Below are 20,809 nucleotides of genomic sequence, written 5' to 3' on the forward strand. Positions count from 1 at the left end.
TTCTGATAGCTATGCACCAGCTCTCCCGTCTGCCCCCACTAATGACTGAAATCTGTGGTCTTCAGCATGGATTGCAGGTTACACCCACTGGGGAACTTTAAAAAAAATCACCAATGTTCTCAGGTGTCACACCAGACCAATTAAACCACAATCTCAGGGGCCAGAACCAGCTCAGCACCTTGAAAAAATTCCCTAGGTGATTCCAAAGTGAAAGCAGGATAAAGGGCAGTGGATAGAATCAGGCTCCTGGCCCAGTAGAATCTAGCCAATGGCACTTTCCTAAGAAGTAAACTAAGGCTAGTCAAATATCTATAGCAGCAAACAACCCACACACAACCATATGTGAAAACGATCTCCACTTTGATCCATAAGAAAGCAAGGCAATGGACATGTCATTTACCTTCATAAAACAATATAAGTAGGTATTTGTCTGTGTTTTTTCATTCATAAAACTTGTGTTAGGTACTTATTATACCCTAGGCACTGTCCTAGGACCCGTGACACACAGTGATCAAGACAGATTCCTCTCAGGGTGTGTGCACTCTAGTGGTGAAGGCAAACAAGCAGTCCCACAAATAATGTCAGGCACTGGTGTCATAAACCCAATTATGGGAGGGTAGATATTATGGCAGCTACTAACCTCGACAGGAAATTCATCCAAGGCCTCTAAAAAAGGGATGGCCAAATACAATCCTGAACAGAGGAGAAACAAGGACCAAGACATCCTTCAGCAACTTTTTTATTTTCTTTTTCTCTCTGCTCCTTTGATTTCTCTTCCTTTATTCTTATTCAGATTCATTTTTCCTCTCTTCCTTTATTTTGTGACTCAGCTCCTTCTTCCATCCTTCTTGGACATCAGTTACCCACATGTTAGAGGTTGCCAATCACCTTTCATGTGTCCCATACACTTTTTGGAGTATTTTTCATCTTTATTTATCATCAATGCTTCAATGTGGCATTTTCTACTGAATGATACCCTAGTTCATAATACTTTGTTGTTAAACCCATCTATTGAGTTAAATTTAGTTTTTGTATTTTCTGTCTAGATATCCCATCTTATCTCTTTTATAGAAAGATTCAAGGCCTCTGCTGAAAGCTCTCTGTTTTGTCATTCATTTTGTTGAATATATTAGTTACAATTATTGTAAAAATCCATTTCCTTTTCTATCATTTTGGTAACATTTTATAGAAGCTGGACACTTCATATAAAATAATTTAGAGATGTATATAATGTTATCTTCTTCCACAGAGAGCTTTATTCCTCTGATGAGTAGTTTAATTTGAATTCCAAAAGAGTTCTCATCCCTGTTCCTTTGTGTTCTATTAGTCTTCTAGTCATTCTTGCCAATAGGGTCATTCAGTTGTGAACTAACCTATCTTTTTATTAGAACAAATAATAGATATTATTTATGATACGATCATATATACATTAAAGAACAAGTCATAAGATGTTATGATTCCAAAAGTACATAGTTTGTGATAAGAGGCAAACTACACAAAATGAGTAATTTTAATCACTTTATCAGCATCTTTGAGTCAAAAGGACCCCAAGAATGATCAAACTCACAATTCTACACATTTATAATGAGTAGCTATCTTTATTTCTATATAAGTCACTGTCTGCTTCACCATACATTTATCTGCGGAGCTATAGGGCAGTCTAATAAAAGAGCTTACTCACAATTTAAGAGCATTTATTCATCACAGATGAAGCAACACACAAACAGGAAGAGACCAAAACATTCTCAGTGAACAGTAACTGTCATACACCGTAACAACAGCGAGACCCGACAGCCTTATCGCTCTTACTACTCTGGAGAGTGATATATTGACAACAGTAGTGACACTTGTTTCTCAGATTCGCAGTCCCTCTGTGAGATCAACAGAACAGGTTATTTCCTTCCGCCCTTCCTTCAGTCTTTCTTCCCCTCCCTCTTCTCTCTCTGTCTTCCATTGTAAAAGTCCAGTGAGATAAAATGAGTGATCCAATTTAAGATGATTATTTGCAAAACTGTGGCTTTAGCTTATATTTTACACATTTTTCTGAAATGCTTATGCTATGAGCTGAATGGTAACCCCTAAACCTAATGCCCAGTAGCTCAGAATGTGACTTATTTGGAGATCTGAAGTTTTACATGAAGTAATTAAGTTAAAATAAGGTTATTAGGTTTAGTCCCCATCCAGTCTGACTGGTGTACTTGTAAAAAGAGGAAGTCTGGACACAGATACTGCAGGACACAGAAAGAAGGGCCATGTGATGACAGAGGACACTGGGGAAGGGCATAGGTAGCATCTTAGCACGGGCGGGTGTGAAGCCTTAGACTGGATGGGCAATCATGGGGCTTTCTTTCAGCTGTCTTAACTGGCCACATGGTGCTCTGGGTGAGATCCAAGTACAACAACTGTGTGAGAAGGCTGAGCTCCAAATCACATGTCCCTCGCAGGACCAGTTGTGTGGCATTACCTTCACATCTTTCCCAGAGACTTGGCTTTTTCCTGGAGATCCCGGAGCCAGATCTGCAGTGTACTGGCCCTAGATTCTGTTGTAGCTCACCTTTCTCTATAAGATGTGCCTTCTTTGATCCTAATAGTTGCTGCTTCCTAGTTTTTCTAAGGTCTGAATCATCCCACTATTATGGATTGAACTGTGTCCTCTAAAACGTCTTTTCCTCTGTACTTATGAATCTGCCCTTATTAAAAATAGACTCTGCAGGGGCCAAGGATTTAGCTCAGTGGTTCCACTGCCTGCCTCACAAGTGCGAGTTTCTGAGCTCCATCCCTGGTACCAAAAAAAGAAAAAGAAAGAAAGAAAGAAAGAAAGAAAGAAAGAAAGAAAGAAAGAAAGAAAGAAAGAAAGAAAGAAAGAAAGAAAGAAAGAAAGGAAGGAAGGAAGGAAGGAAGGAAGGAAGGAAGGAAGGAAAGGAAGGAAGGAAGGAAAGGAAAGGAAGGAAGGAAGGAAAGAAAGAAAGAAAGAAAGAAAGAAAGAAAGAAAGAAAGAAAGAAAGAAAGAAAGAAAGAAAGAAAGAAAAGAAAGGAAGGAAGGAAGGAAGGAAGGAAGGAAGGAAGGAAGGAAGGAAGGAAAGAAAGACAGAAAGGAAGGAGTCTCTGTGGATGTGATCAAGTTAAAATGAGTTATTAGAGACTAGAAGGGCCCCAAATTCAATGGCTGGTGCCTTTGTAAAGGAAAGGAGAGGGAACTTTGGTTGCAGAGATACTACAGAGTAGCAAGCAGGAGAGGCCAGGCTACTGGAAGCTGGATGAGGCAAGCAAGGAGGCTTTATTGGAGCCCTCAGAGGGTGCAAAACCCAGAAAACACCTAGATTTCATCGCTGTAGCCTTTAGAACTCTGGCGAAGAATTTCTGTTGTTACCAAAATTATGGTAGTTTGTTACAGTAGCCCTGGAAAGTGAATACTTTTTTCACTGGCTTTTATTCCTTTAGCTTTCTACTTGATACCACTCTCCTATGGTGACTTCCCTCCGTTTGAAATACCTAGTAAAGTTTCTGTTTTTCAACTTGTATACAGACTGATCTACCCATTCCCAACTCACATATGCACACACATACATTTTTAAGTATCTTTGATTCAGTGGGTAAATCAGTAAGTGGATGATGGATATAGTTAAGAAACTACCAGAGTAGATTAATATCAACTTTTTTATCAGACATTTTTAAAGCACATTAATTGGTAAATAAGAATTGGTGCTCACTTCATCTTTATAAATTCACTTAATTTATACATCTTAGAAATCTTCCCTTAGTGTCCCAGTCATGTTATCATACTACTGAATAATTTCATGAATTGGTTGTACTATAATTTAACTAAAGGGTTCCTGAAGGATATTTTCATTGTTTCCATTTTTTTAATTTACAAAAAATGCTGCCCCAAACACATACACATATACATATACATACACACATACAGGCATACCCATAAATACATTTTGGAGATACTTTGCTGTGATATAGATAGGCTAAATACCCTGCTGCAGGAGTCTAGATAAAGGGGCTGTTCAGCCTCCATTCTAATGAACACCAACATATTTGGTAAGTGTGTTGCATTCATCCTCAAGGGCTACCACTAGAGAATGTCCACAATGGATAAACCTTGGAGAATTATGCCTTCTATGATCCAAGAGGCCTAAGAGAAGAGCCTTAAGCCAGTTCTCACTCCCCGTTTCTTCATGTGGATCAAATACATTTCTGGGAAGAATGAGATGAAACCCAACAAACAAACTACTCTTGTTAAGCAACGTAGTTAGCAATGGTATTGGAAAATAAAATAAGATATCTCTCAGGAGGTACTCACCTGTGGGTAAGCCAGACAATAAGTCCAAAGAAGCTCTTTTCAGTAACTCAACAAAATTTTGCCATCTGTATAAGAAAAGAAAGTGCAACATTGGTAACCAGTGTGGCTGCCCTGGAAAGACACTCAGGGAAATTCCTGCTGGCTGAGGTGATGCTGAGTGAGCTTCTCAGTACCTGTATCACTGACGTTCAATGCAGGAGATGGAAACTGCTGAGATATTGCACCAGAGACTCAGACAGCAGAGAAAACACCTGGGCTTGCCTTGTGTGAACAAGTGAAGCTGTTTTACTCACTCAAGTGCAGAGCAGGTGGGCTGACTCTAAGTGGGAAGCAGCAATGAGCAGAGGGGAGAGCATAGACTTAAGTAGAGAAGTGATTGCTAGGTGGATGCTAGGCATTGGTCAGAGGACTCGTTGCCTTAGGAAATCCGGGGCAAAGATAGTGAAGTCTGTGCTTCTTGGACCAGGAAGCGATTGAGATGTTTCCTGGAACTGAGGGCTGAGATGCAGTGGCCTTTCCTGTCAGAGCCTCGTTTGTCTGTAACAGCTTTCCATGCAGGCAGCAAAATTTCCCACCAGGTGTGATGTGACCCTGTTCAAGCTGGGAAGGGTGGTGGCCAGGCTGTATCACGTCATCAGGCATGATAGGTATCTTCATTTACAAGGGCTTTGCTAGAGGGCTGTGATGGTGAACCTTTTAGAGACCACATGCTAAACTGCAACCTGAAACCTACTTATTTATTGCAAAATTCCAAGACTGAAAACTGAATACTGAGGTGTTAGTTTAGAAAAATTTAAAATCATTTGTCTTCAAAGAAAAATACAATAACACTGGTGCCATAGGTTAACCATCACTGACATAGGAAAAGTTTCTGTCAGCCTAGTGGGCTGGAGAGTGGAGCCCAAGGCCTGGGTTTGGGTCACGGCTCAGCAGATATGGTCCAGAGACCAGGAAGTGCAGGAAAACCTGGCTGCTATCTCAATATCCCCAGACCTTGAAGGTGGTGACCACACAGGATCAGGTACACCCTAGTCACCAGAAAAAATAATACTGGGCAGTTTCAGGAGTTGCTGCTGCTGCAGGGAAACAAATAAACCCTTTCACTATCACCGCAGCCCCAACATTCCACTCCTTCTTCTGCCTGTCCAGTTTGTACAACTGCATTTCAATAACCAAACATGAAATCAGTTCTAAAGCTTTTGTGGAAGGGGGCTTCGGAAATAGTTTCTTTTTCTTTTCCATTTTTTTTTTTTTTTTTTTTGCCATTGCAAGTAGAGAACAAATTGTAACTCAGAAAAGAACCCAGAGGTGATAAAGATGCCCCACTCAGGTAATTCTTAGTGAATGGCTCAGGAAGGATTGCCATAAGCAATGTGTCTGCAGATGATAATCAGGTAGTCATTTAAACCTCAAAATTACTGAGCTAGGCATCAGTAGCTAAAGTCACTCACCTTTGCTTGTGTCAGGACTACACACTGCTCTAGCTAATGTTGGAACTCACTTTCTCTAATTAGTCCCTGTCTATTACTTAACCTTCCCTCCCCATTTCCTCTTTGTCTCTGTCCCAATCTGCCATTTAACTTTTGGTTGTGGTCCTTCATGAAGTTCTGTTTTTACAAAATTCTGTGAGTTATTTTATATGATTTTAAAATATTTCTTTTTGCTTTTGATAGCAAAAGACAATTTCTGGTGCTAACAGCTTGTTGTGGCTTTTGTATCTAGTTGTTCCCCCAAAACCTCCTATGGTTGTAGGTGGGGATTTTCAGAGATGGCTGGATCTAGAGTGTGTGATGTTGGGATTAAGGAAGTGTGACTACTACATTAGTCTACTGATTGGTTTGGTACAGTTCTGAGTATAGATAATGGGCCAGCCCACCCTGGCTGTGAGTGCTACATAACCGAAGAGAACGTACCCTGGATATAATATAAAGCACAGAAATAGATCTGATGTGACCCCTTGCTGCTTCACGGCTTTGCTACCTTCCTGACTTCTGCCTGCCGTAGACTGTAGGACACATTCCTTCCCAGTACTAGCGGGCTATGAGTGGCACATGCTTCTTACCTTCCCTAATACGACTATACTGTTTTATATCAGGAGTCGGACTGAAGCCCTGCATGACTCAAATGGGCATGTCAGCTGGCAGAGTTGGACTAGTATTGCTCCTTTGCTAAGTGGCTGTCACCAAGACCTAAGTCCTGGTCTGTGAAGTGGCAGGGTCCTGCTGAATTATGTACAGCTGAGATCACTGTGACCCCAATTAAAATCCTTTCCACTGAATTATCGCTTCTCACTGACCTTGTGGGTTGCTTGCTAATTGCACCTGGTCCCAGTACTGGTTTCTTCTATCTTGGCAAGTAAGCAGCGACTACTCCATGACAGCCTTGCCTGGCACGATCATGCCGGGTGTCCTCACTAGAGGACTTCAAAGCTCCCTAGCTCCCTATTTCTTCTCATGATTGTATTCGATAAATACTGGATTGCTTAGGGGCCTTTGTCTTTGCTGCCATTAGCATCACTGACCAGGACCTAAGACTTAGCTTCTCCACTCTAAATCTCCTGTCTGTTCTTGAATTCTCCTTGTGCTGTAGTGTCTCACAGGCCAGGAACCATGGTAGAGGTTTGGATAATGTCCCCTTCCCTGCTCCATACAATGAACTGTTTTTCTCTGCAATATTCCTCTGCTGTGCCACCCTGCCTTAGAGACAGCCAAATATGAAATGTAACCTCTACAAACTGAGCTAAATAAAGCTTTCCTTCTTTAACTTTGGGCGTTGGATATTTTGTTTCAGCAACAAGAAAAGTAACTTAAGACACATCTGCAAATAGAATTTTTAATCTCTGTTTTGGCCAGCAGAAAAAGTCCAGAAAAAAATAAAGAGCACGTTATGAGAGCTTTGTCCTCATTTTCCTCAGAGTTCTAATGCCGTATGATTTTGTTCTCTTTGAATAGAAATGATTGTCAAATATATGCCAGTTTGTTTTGTTTACACCTCATTCAACTTTTCCTATAGGATGTGACATCCTAGGAGTGTCTTTATTTGTCTACACTTTAGTGACTAAGAGCTAAGTTCCTGAAGCCAAAGAACTTGCATTTGATTTGACCTTATCATTGAGCTCACTTATCAGTTTCATAGAGATTTTAGCCTTTTTTACCTGTTTCCTCACTTAAAAATTGAAATTAAAAGGTTAGTGTTTATAAAGCAATTATAGTTATATAGAAAATTGCTTGGAATATAGTAAACACTGTATAAATGTTGGTAGCTTTATTAGCATTATCATCCTTGTCATTATTATTGTTGTCATTATTATTATTATTTGGAAGGGGAAGGCCAAGTCTGGATTTCTAAGGTGCAACCACAGGCAGACCATTCCACATTTTTAATAGCTCTTTGCCTAACACATTTTCTATTCCCTTTAAAAAGTAATTGATGAATTAGACACCTCATGCTTCCTTTATCTCCAGAAATCCTCTGCTTGTTCCTGGGATTAGCAAACCAGTTCTTTTCAGCTTAATTGCACTCCCAGATGTGCACGATAAGGCCTGCTCCTGGCTGTGTCAATTGCTCCCCTCTATTCATGGGGCTTTCAAGCTAGCTTCATTATTCATTCCCCTCCCCAACACAATCTGGCCAGTCTGTTGTGTTTTAAACTGGTTTAGAGTGTTTAATTTGCCAATACAATTTTAGAATATTGGTTTGCCTCCTGTTCTAGCATTGCCCTCCTTAATTTCCACATATTACAGTCACACAGAAACATTAAATGTAAATTCTGACTTACATGTTCCCAGCCAAAAACAGGGATAATAATTTCCATCAAACACAACCTGAGCTCATTTTACATTAGGGTGATTCTTAGGAGAGATTTGAAATCATAATCAAGGCTTTCTCAAAATCACCTTACCCTGGCAGTCATTCATTAATGTCTTTGCTAATTGATAGGCACATGGCAGAAAACAAAAATCTCTATGTGAAAAAAAAACTGTGTTATAAGGCTTACAAAATTGCTCCTCTTGTCAGCTCCTGCAACCTGACAGTTTAAGAAGGTAATGCAACTCATTCTATTTGGTTAGATGAGGCTAATCCCACATCACTATAATCCCTCCTGATGTTTTATTGATTCTAAAGTACATTTAATCAGGAAGCATCTCAGCACTAGAATCCTGCTAATTAGCAAGCAGCCACATTCCAAATGGGTTCCCAATTGAACAGCAGATTAATGGACAATATGCACTAAAATAACGATTTGTGCATTCAGCTCCTGAAATGTGTGTCTAAATTGCATCTTTAATCTACTGAGGATATAGGTTTGCATACAAAGTCCTTAATGAAATGGCTTTAATTCAGCAGAAAAAGCTTTAGCCAATGATCATTTAAGGACAAAACAAGTTCATCTCTTATAAATTCAATTCTTTAGTTCTCATGGTTTTGATATCCTTGAATATTGGAAAGTGAATAAAAGAATTTGTGTGCTTCTCTGATTTGTGCAAAATAGTGGAAACTTGAAAATATTAATAAAATGATAAGTAGCTTCCCCTTCTTTGCTTCATATTCTCTCTTGGTTTCATTTTCCTGGTTCCTATTTTTTTGGATCCAACTTTTAATCAATAAATATTTATTGGCCCTCTACTAAGTTCCAGGTATAATATGAGCTTTGGTGCTTGGTTTTTCTTTCACTAGACAGGAGCCCCTTTGTGAATCTTTATTCAACCCTTTGGTTTTTTACTCAGCTTCTAATGGTACAGAGAGAACTTTTGTAAATAAATTAAAAATCTACAAAATGTTAGGAAAATGTAAAATGACTTCTGCTACCTCTAACAGTAATCTGCTTTTTTCAGTTCACAATTAACAGACACTGGAAGCATAGACCATGAAATGGGACATCTGTCCTCATCCCTAGCCTTGAACACCCCCTTTCTGTGCACTAGAAGAGATAGTTAGATGAATCTTAAGGTAAACTCCCTAATTACAAAGAATTGTTACATCTGGTTTAAAGTTAACTGTCTTGTCACTGCAATATGTACATGGGTAATGTGAACTGAGGAAATGAAACATTAACCACCTGAATGAGATCATGGCTGTAAAACACATAAAAGAAGAAGCTGCAACCCAGTCGGGGTTAATCACTGGCACTGCTCTGAGTGTAATCAGCCTTTTGTCAACAAAATAAAGCTTTTATTATTTTACTTCCATTCTGTATCTCTCTGTGCACACCACTTACCAATTCCTTATGCAATACTAACAGTTTGCTGTCTGAGCTTACCCATCTTTCTCACTTTTACCCTCAGATTCTAGCATTTTATAGATGGGAAACTCCCATGTCCAAAGCTATTCCAATGTAAAGTCACTGGTTAGGCTTGAAGTCCTGACTTCATTATTTTTTTCATTGGTTGATGCTTTTCATAATCTTTATCCCACTTTATTTTTGTATATTGCTCTTACATTCATGTGATATGCCATATATTCTAACTTAGAATTTCTCTTTCCCGCTAGAATATACACTTCATGAAGGAAGTAGTTTTATTTTATTCATATCAATATTCTAGTGTCTACAGTCATCCTTGGTAGAAGTGGACATTTGATAAATGTTTCTTTAAATTAGAATTAATAAATGAATTCATAAGATCTCTACTGTGTACCTATCATGTGCAAGTACTGGGATAGATGTTGGAAATATAGTGAGGAAAATAGTCAAATTATTTTCCAATATGGAAATCATTAGGCAGACATTAAATCAAGATATTCTATACATAAATACACAGTTACAAACAGTGACAAGTAGTAGGAACTAAAATCACCTGCCTGCCGGGCAGGACTACAGTCTTGGGGAGAGTCATAGTGATAACAGACATGAGAAGCCAGCAGATTGCCTAATCACTTAGAGGATGAGAAGTATACAGAAAAAAACAAAAGGTGAGCAGGTTAAAGGGAAAAAAGCAGGGATTACAACCCCGAATAGTAGCATTACTGCAGGAAGCACTGAGGATACATGAGCAGAGTGTGGAAAAAGGAGAGGGAGTGAACATGGGGATAACTGGGAGAGAACATTCCAAGTGAAGGGGATAGGTGTGAAGGTGTGTGTTTGTCTCCTGCTTGGGGGACCGGGTACAGTGCACCTGAAGAGAATTGGCGGAGGAAGCTCTAGATAGAACCAGAAGATGATGGGGAGCGGGGGTCCTGTGGAACTCTGTATGGCCTCTGCTCCTCCATCCTAAGTCAGAGTAAGGTGCATGTGGGAACTCCTGCAGTGCTGGGAGCAGAATAGTGATGTGCACGGTTTATGTTTGAATAGTCCGATCTGATTGAAGGTTAGACTAAGGACAGGACAGAGCAGAGTTCAGGCTATTTTAGAGAAATAAAATGGTGGCTTGGATGGAGTATACCTAAGTAACAATGGTGAGAAGGGACTAGTTCCTGGGTATACTCTCAGGGCAGGTCCAGACTGATTAACAATTGATGACTCATGGATCTGATATGAAATACAAATAGCAAAGAAAAGCCAGGGGTTCCTTGCATGCCATGTGTGCAGGTTACTTCATGTCAAAATATTTCACATTTTTCCTTGAGATTGTCTTGTTATGTGTTATTTAGTAATACATGTAGTTTTATAATATTTGGGGACATTCAAATTTCTAGAAAGACTTAATTCAATTCCATTGTGGTCAGAATATGTATAGTCATCAGTTGGTATCTGCAGGACATTATTCCAAGATCTATAAGGGCAGCAAAATCCCCACCTGCTCAATCTCTGATGCAAAGGTGCAGTGTCTGTGTGCTACCTGCACACAGCCTCCATAGACAGCAACCCATCTCTGGACTTCATACAGTACCTAATGCAATGTAAATGCTATGTATACAGTTGGTGCATTGTATTGTTTAGGAAATAAAGACATGAAAAAATGGTCTCTGTTTGTCCAGTGCAGGTGCAATTTTTTTATTTTGAGTATTTTTGATTCATGAGTAGGTGAACTCTTAGATGTGGGACCTGAACACAAGAAGAGAGCTGTTGTACTTTGTATAATTTCAATCATTTTACATTTATTGACACTTGATCCATGGCTCAGAATATAGTTTATCCTTTGAATTTTCCATGTAAAACTAAACAAAATCTGTACTCTGCTACTACAGGGACTATTCTGTAATAGCCACTCAGGTGGAGGATACATAGCACAATTCAAGTCATCCACATTATTATTGATATTTTGTCCACTTACTCCACCAATTACTGACAGGGATGTATCTAATTCTCCAACTGGAATTGTGAATATGCCTATTGCCTTTTCAATTCCGATTTTTCTTTATGTAAACTTCAAGCTATGACTTTTTTTCCTGTGCTATTTTGTGATTGAACCCAGGGCCTTCACACTGAGCTACATCTTCAGCCTATTTTATTTTATTTTATTTTATTTATATTGAGACAGGGTCTTGCTATTTTACCAAATTGCCTTGTCTGGGCCTGAACTTGCAATCCTTTTGCCTCAGCCCCTCAGAGTGGTGGGACTGCAGGTGTAACCCATCATGCCTGGCTGAAGCTACATTATTATGTGCATAAATATTTAGGACTGTTATACTCGACCGATAAAATGAGTTTGTGACAACATCTCTTGCCAGATATAAACATAATTGCTTCAGCTTTTGTTAGAATCAGTATGGAGAATCTCTTTCTATCTTTTTACTTTTAGCTTCTCTAAGTCTTTATATGTTAAATGAGTTATTATAGACAGCATTTAGTTTGTTCTTTCTTTTTAAATGAAATATGAAAATATCTGCTTTTAATTGGGTATCTAGATTATTTACATTTACTGTAACAATTGAAATGGTTGAGTTTTTCTCTTTCTTCATACTCTGTTGTTAAACATTGGACTTTCATATCACACTGTATATCTCAGAGTATAGTGCTCTGTCCTTCTGTCTTAGCCTTTCCCAGTGCTGGTATTACAGGCATGTCAGGCACTATTGTTCTTATGTTATTTTTACCTCATAGTTTTTAAAAATGAGAAAAAATCAATTTTTGTCCATATTTTTACTATTTCAGTACTTGTCACTCTTTTGTATAGTCCTTGAGTAACTATTTTTCTTATGCTTGAAGTAATTTCTAAAAATATTCATCATAGTGTTTACCTACAAGCTATGAATTTGCTCATCTCTTGTATGTTTGAAAAGTACTTGCTTCACATTTGCGTTTGGAGAATGACTTTTCCAGATGAATAATTCTGAATGATGGTTTTCTTTCTTTAATTCTTTAAAGATATTGCTCTGTTTTAGTACCCATCATGTTGTTTCAATGAAAATCTGTTTTAATTATTATTTTTGCTTTGTAGTATTTTTTTCTTTCTCTGTGTGCTTTTAAGACTTTTTATCACTGATTAAAGCAATTTCATTATCAGCAATGGGACAGACAGTTTATTTCATTTTTTTTCCAAGATTCATCAAGCTTCTTAGGTCCATGTCTTTATAGTTTTCTCCAAATTCAGAAAACTTTCAGCTATTGTTGCTATTATTTTCCATTCTCCTGTCTTTCTCTTCCCTTTCTGAGACTTTAATTTCTTTTCATTTGGCTGTTGATGTCATCACAAAACTTAGTGATATTGTGCTGATTTTTTGTGTCATTGTTTTGCAGAGTTTCATTATGGCTCAAGTTTATTTCTGTCTTCACACTGTTTTTATTCTATATCTGTTATTACTTCTACTAAGAATAATTTTGTTTTAGGTATAATTTTATGATAAACTACTTTTAAAAGTTTTAGATTTGCCAAATAGTTTAGATTTATCAAAAAAGTTGCACCCAATTTCCCTTTTTGTCACCATCTTACATTTAATTAGTACAGTAAAATGTAGGGGCCAATACTGTGACATTATGACAAACTAAAGCCTGTATTTTATTCCAATATTTTTGGTTTTACCTACTATCCTTTTTTAGTTCCAGATTCCATCCTGGTTACCCCATTACATTTACTCTTTGTCACATTAGATTTTTCTTGGCTATACAGTTTCTCGCATTTTTCATGGCCTTTACAATTTTGAAGAGCACTATTCAAATATATCTAATATGAATCATTCAGTGTTTTCCTCATCATTATTCAAGGATTATTTTCTTTGAGAAAGACAATATCGTATTTTTTTCCTATGTAGAAATTTGGTTTGTATATTTTTATTTCTTCTATATCTTCTATTATGTTCATGACACTTTGTACTTTCTTAAATAAATGAAGTATACTTAATATTTAAGTGAAGTATAATTGCTCTTTTAAAGTACTTGATTACTAATTAGATTATCTGTATTATTTGTTTGTTTCTTTCTTTCTTTTTCCTACCAGGGGTTGAACTTGGGACTTTGTGCTTACATTTATAAGGCAGGCAGTGGAACCACTGAGCTTAATCCCCAGCCCTTAACTGTATTGTTTTTTAATCTGTTTATTGGTTGGTTTTTATCCTAATGATTGACCATGCTTTTCTTCATTTTTTTCAAGCCTAGTAATTTTTATATGTATTTTAGAAGGTGTGAAGTGTAATTGTTGGTTGAGTTTTTTTAATTCCTTTGAAAATTTGTGAGATTTCTTGCTGGATGTAGCCAAAGTTTTTGCAAGCAGACCATCATTAAGTTTTCCTAGGGCTTTTAAGATTTTTGTTTTTCTAGGACAATTTAATCTTCTAAGGGCCTTCCACATACAATGCCTCATGTGTTTGGAAGCTTTCTTCACTGGATGGTGGAAGCACAAACTATTACCAGCGCTATGTGAAACCTAGAGGTTTTTATCTTTTCTTTTTGATATTATTCTTCCTGGTCTTGAGTAGTTTTATCAAATAAATGCAACAGCCAGAAATTATATAAGTCTTAACAGCATTTCTTAGAAATCTAGTAAGACATCTCTGGAGATTTCTCTTCTCTCTGATTTTTTATAAAGCATTCTATACTGCTTGGTCTTCCTGCCCTCCAAACTCTATCCCTTTATCTCAGGGAGAATGCTGGGCTCTGTTTGGATTCCTCCCTCCTGTGCAGTGAGTTGGGATGATCACACTTGTTTTCCAAATGCTTCTTTGGAGGAGCTTTAGTCTTCACCACAGGCTTTGGGCACCTGTGTCCAGGAATCCAGCAAAGACTCTAGCCTTCCAACACAGACCCTTTGGTTTCCCAATACAGACTGGCATGAAAGTCTGTAGTGAGCTTCAGGCCTTTGATTTTTGCTTGGATTCTCTGGCTCTTCACAGCACAGATGGCCCTTTTGCATTCTTATGTGCCTGACTCTCCATTGTAGGTCTACCTTGTAATGTATATGCTGTTCTTCTGATGAACTCTAAATGAAACAGCTTTTGGTTTTCCTGTTCTATAATTGCTGCTCTATAATGCTTGATATCCAACCCCTGAAAACAATGCTTTATGTGTTTGTCCTATGGGTTGGTTGTTCAAAGTGGAATGGCAAATCTAGTTCTTGATGGATAGAAGGAAATGTTTTCTAGTTTGTCTTTCTATGACCAAAAAAAAAAAAGATATGTTGCTCTTAGTATAAATGAACATTCCTTAGCTCAGTCATAAAACTATTAAAAACATATCTTTTTGTTTGGAATTCTAATATAAAACTGAGGGCTAATAAATTGTCTTAGTTTCACAAAGTGCCTTTGCTGGGTGTGAATACTCTTTAACAAAAGACATTCATCTTTTGGAGCTCTAGACTGGAAATCCCAGGACCAAAATCCAAGCAGCTTTTGTTCTTGGTGAGGGATTTCTTCCTGACTTACAGATAGTCACTGCCTTCTTGCTGTATCCTTACATGGAAGATACTGGTACTCTGGTGTCTCCTCATCTTCTTGTAGATGCACTACTTCTATCATAGGGGCTTCATGCTCACAATTTCACCTAAATTTAAGTTACCTGCTGATGGCCTCACCCTCTACAGACTGGGAGTTAGAAATTCATCATGCAATTTGAGGTTAGTCAGTAAACAAAGTCGACTTACTTTATTTCATCCTGGTAACCCAGATCTTGGTGGTTAAGCAGTATTTCCAGTAGGCTCAAGGTCAGATATAATCCATGTTTCCCACAGATAGCCCTGACCTAGAAATGAGAAAGGTCTTGAAGCTTCACTAGAAGGAGATTACTATTCAAATTTCCTTCCAATGATCAGACTGCACATGATTTTGACAACGAATTAATTTCTAGGAGCACATTCTACCACTGAGATATCATTTGAGACAAGAATATCCAGTTGATTACTTATCAATAGTAAATGGTTATTTTGTTATTCAGAAGACACTGGGTTTTCAGATGCTGATATTACATTTTTGTCAGCCATGGGATGGATGGTCAAAGACTAGGAATTATCTATACTTCATTATAGAGGTAAATTACAAGTCATTTTGTATCATCCACTTTGATTTATAACACAAAGGAGTTGTATTAGCACAGTTACTGTTTTTATCTATACAGTAATGTATATATGAGGAAAACAAGACTTAGATAATATTTCCTTAATGTCACATAGCTAATAAAATAATTTATGGAACTTGATATAGAAACCAGATTCTCAATAAATATTTGTTTATCAAACAGATAAAGTATTATTGCAGTTTCTTAAGTGTTTAATATGTCCTGGGTCCAGGTGACAAACTAGTTCAGTTCCCAAGTTTGAGGTTAGATGATGTTTAGATTCAAGCACACCTTACTTCCAGAAACATGAGCATGCATGCTGTGTGTGTATAGCAATAGCTACAAAATAGACTGAACTCAAACAGACCTGAGTTAACCTTCTTGCATCCAATTATTTGTTCTACTAAGCCAGACCAGCACTTTCTAATTCCCAGGATCCTGTGATGATGTGATAAAACAAGTTCTTAGAATGGAGTCCATCTCTTAGTAAGCACTTGAATAATAGTATTTGTCGTTGTTGTTGTTGCTGTTTTGAGACAGGGTCTCACTATATAGGTGAGACTGACCTGGAACTCACTATGTAGCTCAAGCTGGTCTTGAACTCACAGCGGTCCTACTGCCTCGACCTCCTGAGTGCTGGGATTACAGGGGTGCGGCACCATGCCCACCTTTGACTAATAGACTGAAATGAAGAAATGGACAAGAGTGCAAGGTAGAATAGGGAGAGGGAAAACACAGACAAGAGAGGGAAGAAACAGGGAAGTGTGGGAGAGGGAGGAGGAAGTGTCTAATTGAATGTATGGATTAAGTAGAAATAGTAATAGTTTCAACTACTCAATATTTAGTTCTCACTAAACTATTAGTAGCTACCATCAGTATTTTGAAAGGGAGTTTAGTACAATGAAGAGACACGATGATGTCCTTGGGCCTTGTGGCCCCTAGGGGCTGCGCTTAGTAGGGTTAGCCCATTCCTACAGAAGAATAAAGCGCTCATCTGACTGTGAGACTCTCAGATGCAAACTGAGTTTTCCAGAGCCCATGTATCACCCAATTTTTGTTGGTCTCTCACAGGTGACTCTTGCTCTCTAACCACATCGGGACAAAGTACCAAGCAGCAAGACACAGCCTTTTAGGTTGCTCCAACCCTCCAGCCTAATCCTGTCTTGCTCACGCCTGCCCATGAAACCCCTTCCCCTTGTCCCCTATGCTCCTGATGGCTCCTGGTGCTTCCCAGCATGCTGCCATGTGGCCCTCCTCTTAGACCCATGAGAAACTAAGTGCCTTTGTGATAGCCATTGTCTTCTGATCTGTTGGTCTTATCATACCTAAATAATAATAAAATCTACATTTTAAAACAGTGACAAGGGCCAGGAGCACAAGTCAGTGGTAGAGCCCCTGTCTGGCATCCACAAGCCTCTGGGTTCCATCTCCAGCACCACACAAACAAAAACCAAAAATGAACCCTCAAGAAAATAACCAGTAACAAAGTGCTTATCTTCGTTTATCTTCATGGCAGGAAAGACAATAAATTTGGGCTTGATGTAGAGAAATGAAGTCAAGGAAGTAGATGAAGAGGAATAAAGTCAGGGAAGCTTCAAAGAGAAAATTGAAAGATTGTTTTGAAAGATGAAGAAGTAGATAGTTTACCAGAAGAATAAGGAGCCAGGGGGATTGCAGGAAAAAGTATAAGTAATGGGTGAACTAACACAGGGTGCTTGCTAAAATTTCCACTCTGCTGTTACTACACATCCTTCTCCTGTTATGGCTGAGCTTCCCTCCAAGACAGAGGCTGCTGAGAGCAGCACCTGTGTTCTATTTGTTTTCTTAACACCATTGCCTAGCAGAGTCTTGAAAAGTAAGAGATTAACATTTGTACACACGGATGATGAGAGAGTGGATGACTGTGTTGAAGGCACTGAAGAGTGGAGGGTGTGCTGAAGGTCAGCAAAAACTGAAGGGGCAGTTGCTGGTCACCCTAAATAAAAAGTGACTTATTCTTGTAATTATAGCATATTTTTAAACATTGCTATTAAGAGGTTACTGTTTACTCCTCCAGCTCTTCCCTTTTGGTTTTCTTGACCACTCCAGTCTCTGTTGATTATTTTAGCCTCTTTTACTGCCTTCTCTTTGTACCTGCTCTTTAACAGTACATGCCTTCCTTGTGCTTCTTTCTTTCTCACTTTCCCTCATATCCTTGAGTAATCTTATGACTTCCACTCCACGAGAAAGAGTTTTATATCACCATTCAGCTTCAATCTCTTTACCTAGATCAATGTGTTCAAAAGTGAACTCATCTGCCTTTCCTATTTCAGAGAAAGTTGCCAACATCCAACAGTTGCCAGTGCCAGAAATTTGGAAGTCATTCTAATTCTTTCTCATTCAGGTCCCACTTTCAACTAGTTACCATGACTTGCTTTTCTACCCCCTTGATATCTCCACCCCTCAGTTAGTCCATTGGTTTAAACCTTCATAATCTTTGGCTGAATTATTGTAACAAACTTCAGAAAAGATTTCTCTCTCTAGGTCTTCCTACTTACAACCCAATTTGCCAAATTCCACTGAGATGGTCTTTAAAATTTCAGATTTGATATCATTTACTTGTTCTTTTGTGTCTTCAAGCCCTGTCTACTTTCAGGACAAAACTCACCTCCCTTAAGAAGATCCTTCACACACGGGCTTCTGTTTTCTGTTCTAAAGACAGTCTGAGTGGGGATTTAACAGCAGTTTCCTGAATTAGTTGAAACTTTCCCCAAGCCAACATGATTTTACATTGCTCCTTTTACCTAAAACATCTTTCCTGTGTTCTCTCTTGGCCATCTCCCTTACTCCCACCATCTGCCACACTTGCCTGTCCTCTAATGTTCTGTGTTTATACCTTTTCCTCTGGAGAGCTTTCAGGCTAGGTTGCATTGGTGTCTTTTTCTGCATTTAGAGTTACTGCATTTATCACAGACCTGTGAGAATGTGGTGCCCTTCCCTAAGTTCTGGAGAATGGAGCTGCAATAGTAAAGGTTGTTGTCCTCAGTGCCATCACATTGTGCTTAGAGCATACGGAATTATTTTTGTGTCAAATGAAAGAATAAATGTGCCATATTGATCCGAAATATGGCTATGGCCTTGAAAGAAGGGAATGATTCAAGATTAGCAGAAATCCTTTGACTGTCATAGGGCACAGCATACAGATACAGGGCAGTTAAACATGAAAAAGGACCCTGACAGAGTGCAGAAGGGGACCTGACCATCAGGTTAGGTCATTGGTGTCCTGGCTGGAGCCTTGCTGCAAGAGTGAACATTGTATTTACCAGCCCTGTCGACCTGGCAACAGGAACACTTCCTGATAACAGTGAGACAGCTGCACGGCCACATGGCAGAGTAACAAGAAGTGAGAAGCCTGTGTGCCAACAAGCTCACTCCGGGAGAGATGGGGGTCAGGTAGCAGTGTGGGAGAGACCACACAGGCCAAGTGGGGATTGGTTGCAGAGCTCAGGACTATGACTTACGTATAAGAGTGTTGAACAGAGCCATTCCCTTGAGAACTCCTCAGGTTCTCCAGACAGATGGAGTCTACACCTGCCTGGGGTAATGGGCATGACTGTTAATAAATTGATATATGTGAATCCACACTGCTTCAGCAGCTCTGCCAAAAGTCACCATCACACTGAAGGTCAGCAGGAGGAACAGGATGAGGTCATCCACACAATGAAGGTAACCAATACTTAACCTATTGTTATGTTAGTTTTTGTGAATGGTCAACATTCCATTGGTTTGAGGGATCAGAGCCGTACATTATCCTTGAGAACAATGTTTATTTATCTTGGAAGCTACAGCTCCTCAATGCTTTAAATGGCAACTGTGTGGATGTACCTATTAATTTTTTATTTTTCCTGGGAAAAGAGAAAGTATAGCTTCTGTTGAATACACACGAAGGTCGCAGATGATCTCTTCTGTACTCCAAGGAGTATAAGAATTACTGAGCAAAAAGAAAAACACTTTGGTGCAGACTTGGCCTTTCCGTTCTTCTCTGGAATGCAGTGTCCAGGAGCAAGGGAGCTGGGCGTGACTGCTGCTGCGGCTTCCTATATCCAGTGTCCCCTGGGCCTCAATTTGCTTCACATTCTGGGGAAGCAAAATTGTATTTCACATGCCTCTCCCAACTGCAACACACTTTGAGTGAGTTCCAGATGTCTCAAGAGATGCCAGATGGCTCACAAAAGGCCGAGAAGCTTCAAGGAAAATGAGCCTCATTTCCTTGCATCTAAACCACAAAGTTAAGCTTTCCGGGCCAGCCGTGGGGATGATCAAGGTCTCTCTGGCAGCCAGGGCTCCATGGGGCCTCGTTTGACCATGGGAAAGATCCTACTTCCTTCAGCTGTTCTGAAGTCAAACCAAGTAGGAAACTAATACTTATTTAGGGCCTTGTACATCAGGTAGTATGCTAAGTACTTTCTCATATTTATCCCATTTAATCCTCCCAATTGACACCAGAGGTAGCTATTTTTCCCATATGAAAATCTGAGACTCGAAGAAATTAAGTAAATATGTTTCAATGTTCAAGTTTTCTGTGTTCCATCCCCTGAGTGTCATTTGGGAGCATGCAGGCTTTACCAGTGGTGTTACGTGTCTTTTGATCTAACAGAATTGCTACTCTTTAGTCTATTTGTATAGTTCTGCTTGTAAGCATACTAAAGGCCACCGAGTCTCTCTCTCCAGTGAAACATGCTTGCAGGTGTAGGTCATACTGTACACATACTAATACAAACTTTACATTGCACGACACACTATGGAAAAGCAGCTTTTGTCCTAGAATAAAAGCCCACTTGCAGCATATAGTATCCTTGCTTCCATAGTAAAATTCCCTGACTCTCTTAATTCTAATCTCTTTGTACCTCAATGGAAGGTATATTCCATTCTTTTTGACAGGACCCCTTTCCCCCTGTAATTGCCAGTCTTTCCAATCATCTTTAATTCAAACTCTTGTATATTGGGCTCAATGGAAGCTCCCATGCATCTCCCACCCAGTGTAGTCCCACTTCAGGTCCTCTGCATCTAGAACTCTCCAGGATGGAAGCCAGAGCTCTTCTGGCTCTGCCACTGTTACCCATGGCCTTTCCAAGACTCCATTTTATTTCATTCATGAA

At 39.1% G+C, this 20,809-nt stretch overlaps 1 protein-coding gene across 1 annotated transcript in view; it reads right to left on the minus strand.

The window, feature by feature from the left end:
- The window catches only part of CUNH1orf87 (chromosome unknown C1orf87 homolog), a 73,051-nt gene that overhangs the window by 12,166 nt on the left and 40,076 nt on the right, over positions 1–20,809 (minus strand). The window contains exons 8-9 of the mRNA XM_010605223.1: positions 15,262–15,359; positions 4,310–4,374 (exon numbers count right to left, since the gene is read on the minus strand). Coding sequence (XP_010603525.1) covers positions 4,310–4,374; positions 15,262–15,359 — 163 coding nt within the window. The remainder of the gene's footprint in view (positions 1–4,309; positions 4,375–15,261; positions 15,360–20,809) is intronic.

The sequence above is a fragment of the Fukomys damarensis genome, unplaced genomic scaffold (assembly GCF_012274545.1).
Source record: "Fukomys damarensis isolate Sample0158 unplaced genomic scaffold, DMR_v1.0_HiC HiC_scaffold_33, whole genome shotgun sequence".
Taxonomy (NCBI): Eukaryota; Metazoa; Chordata; class Mammalia; order Rodentia; family Bathyergidae; genus Fukomys; species Fukomys damarensis.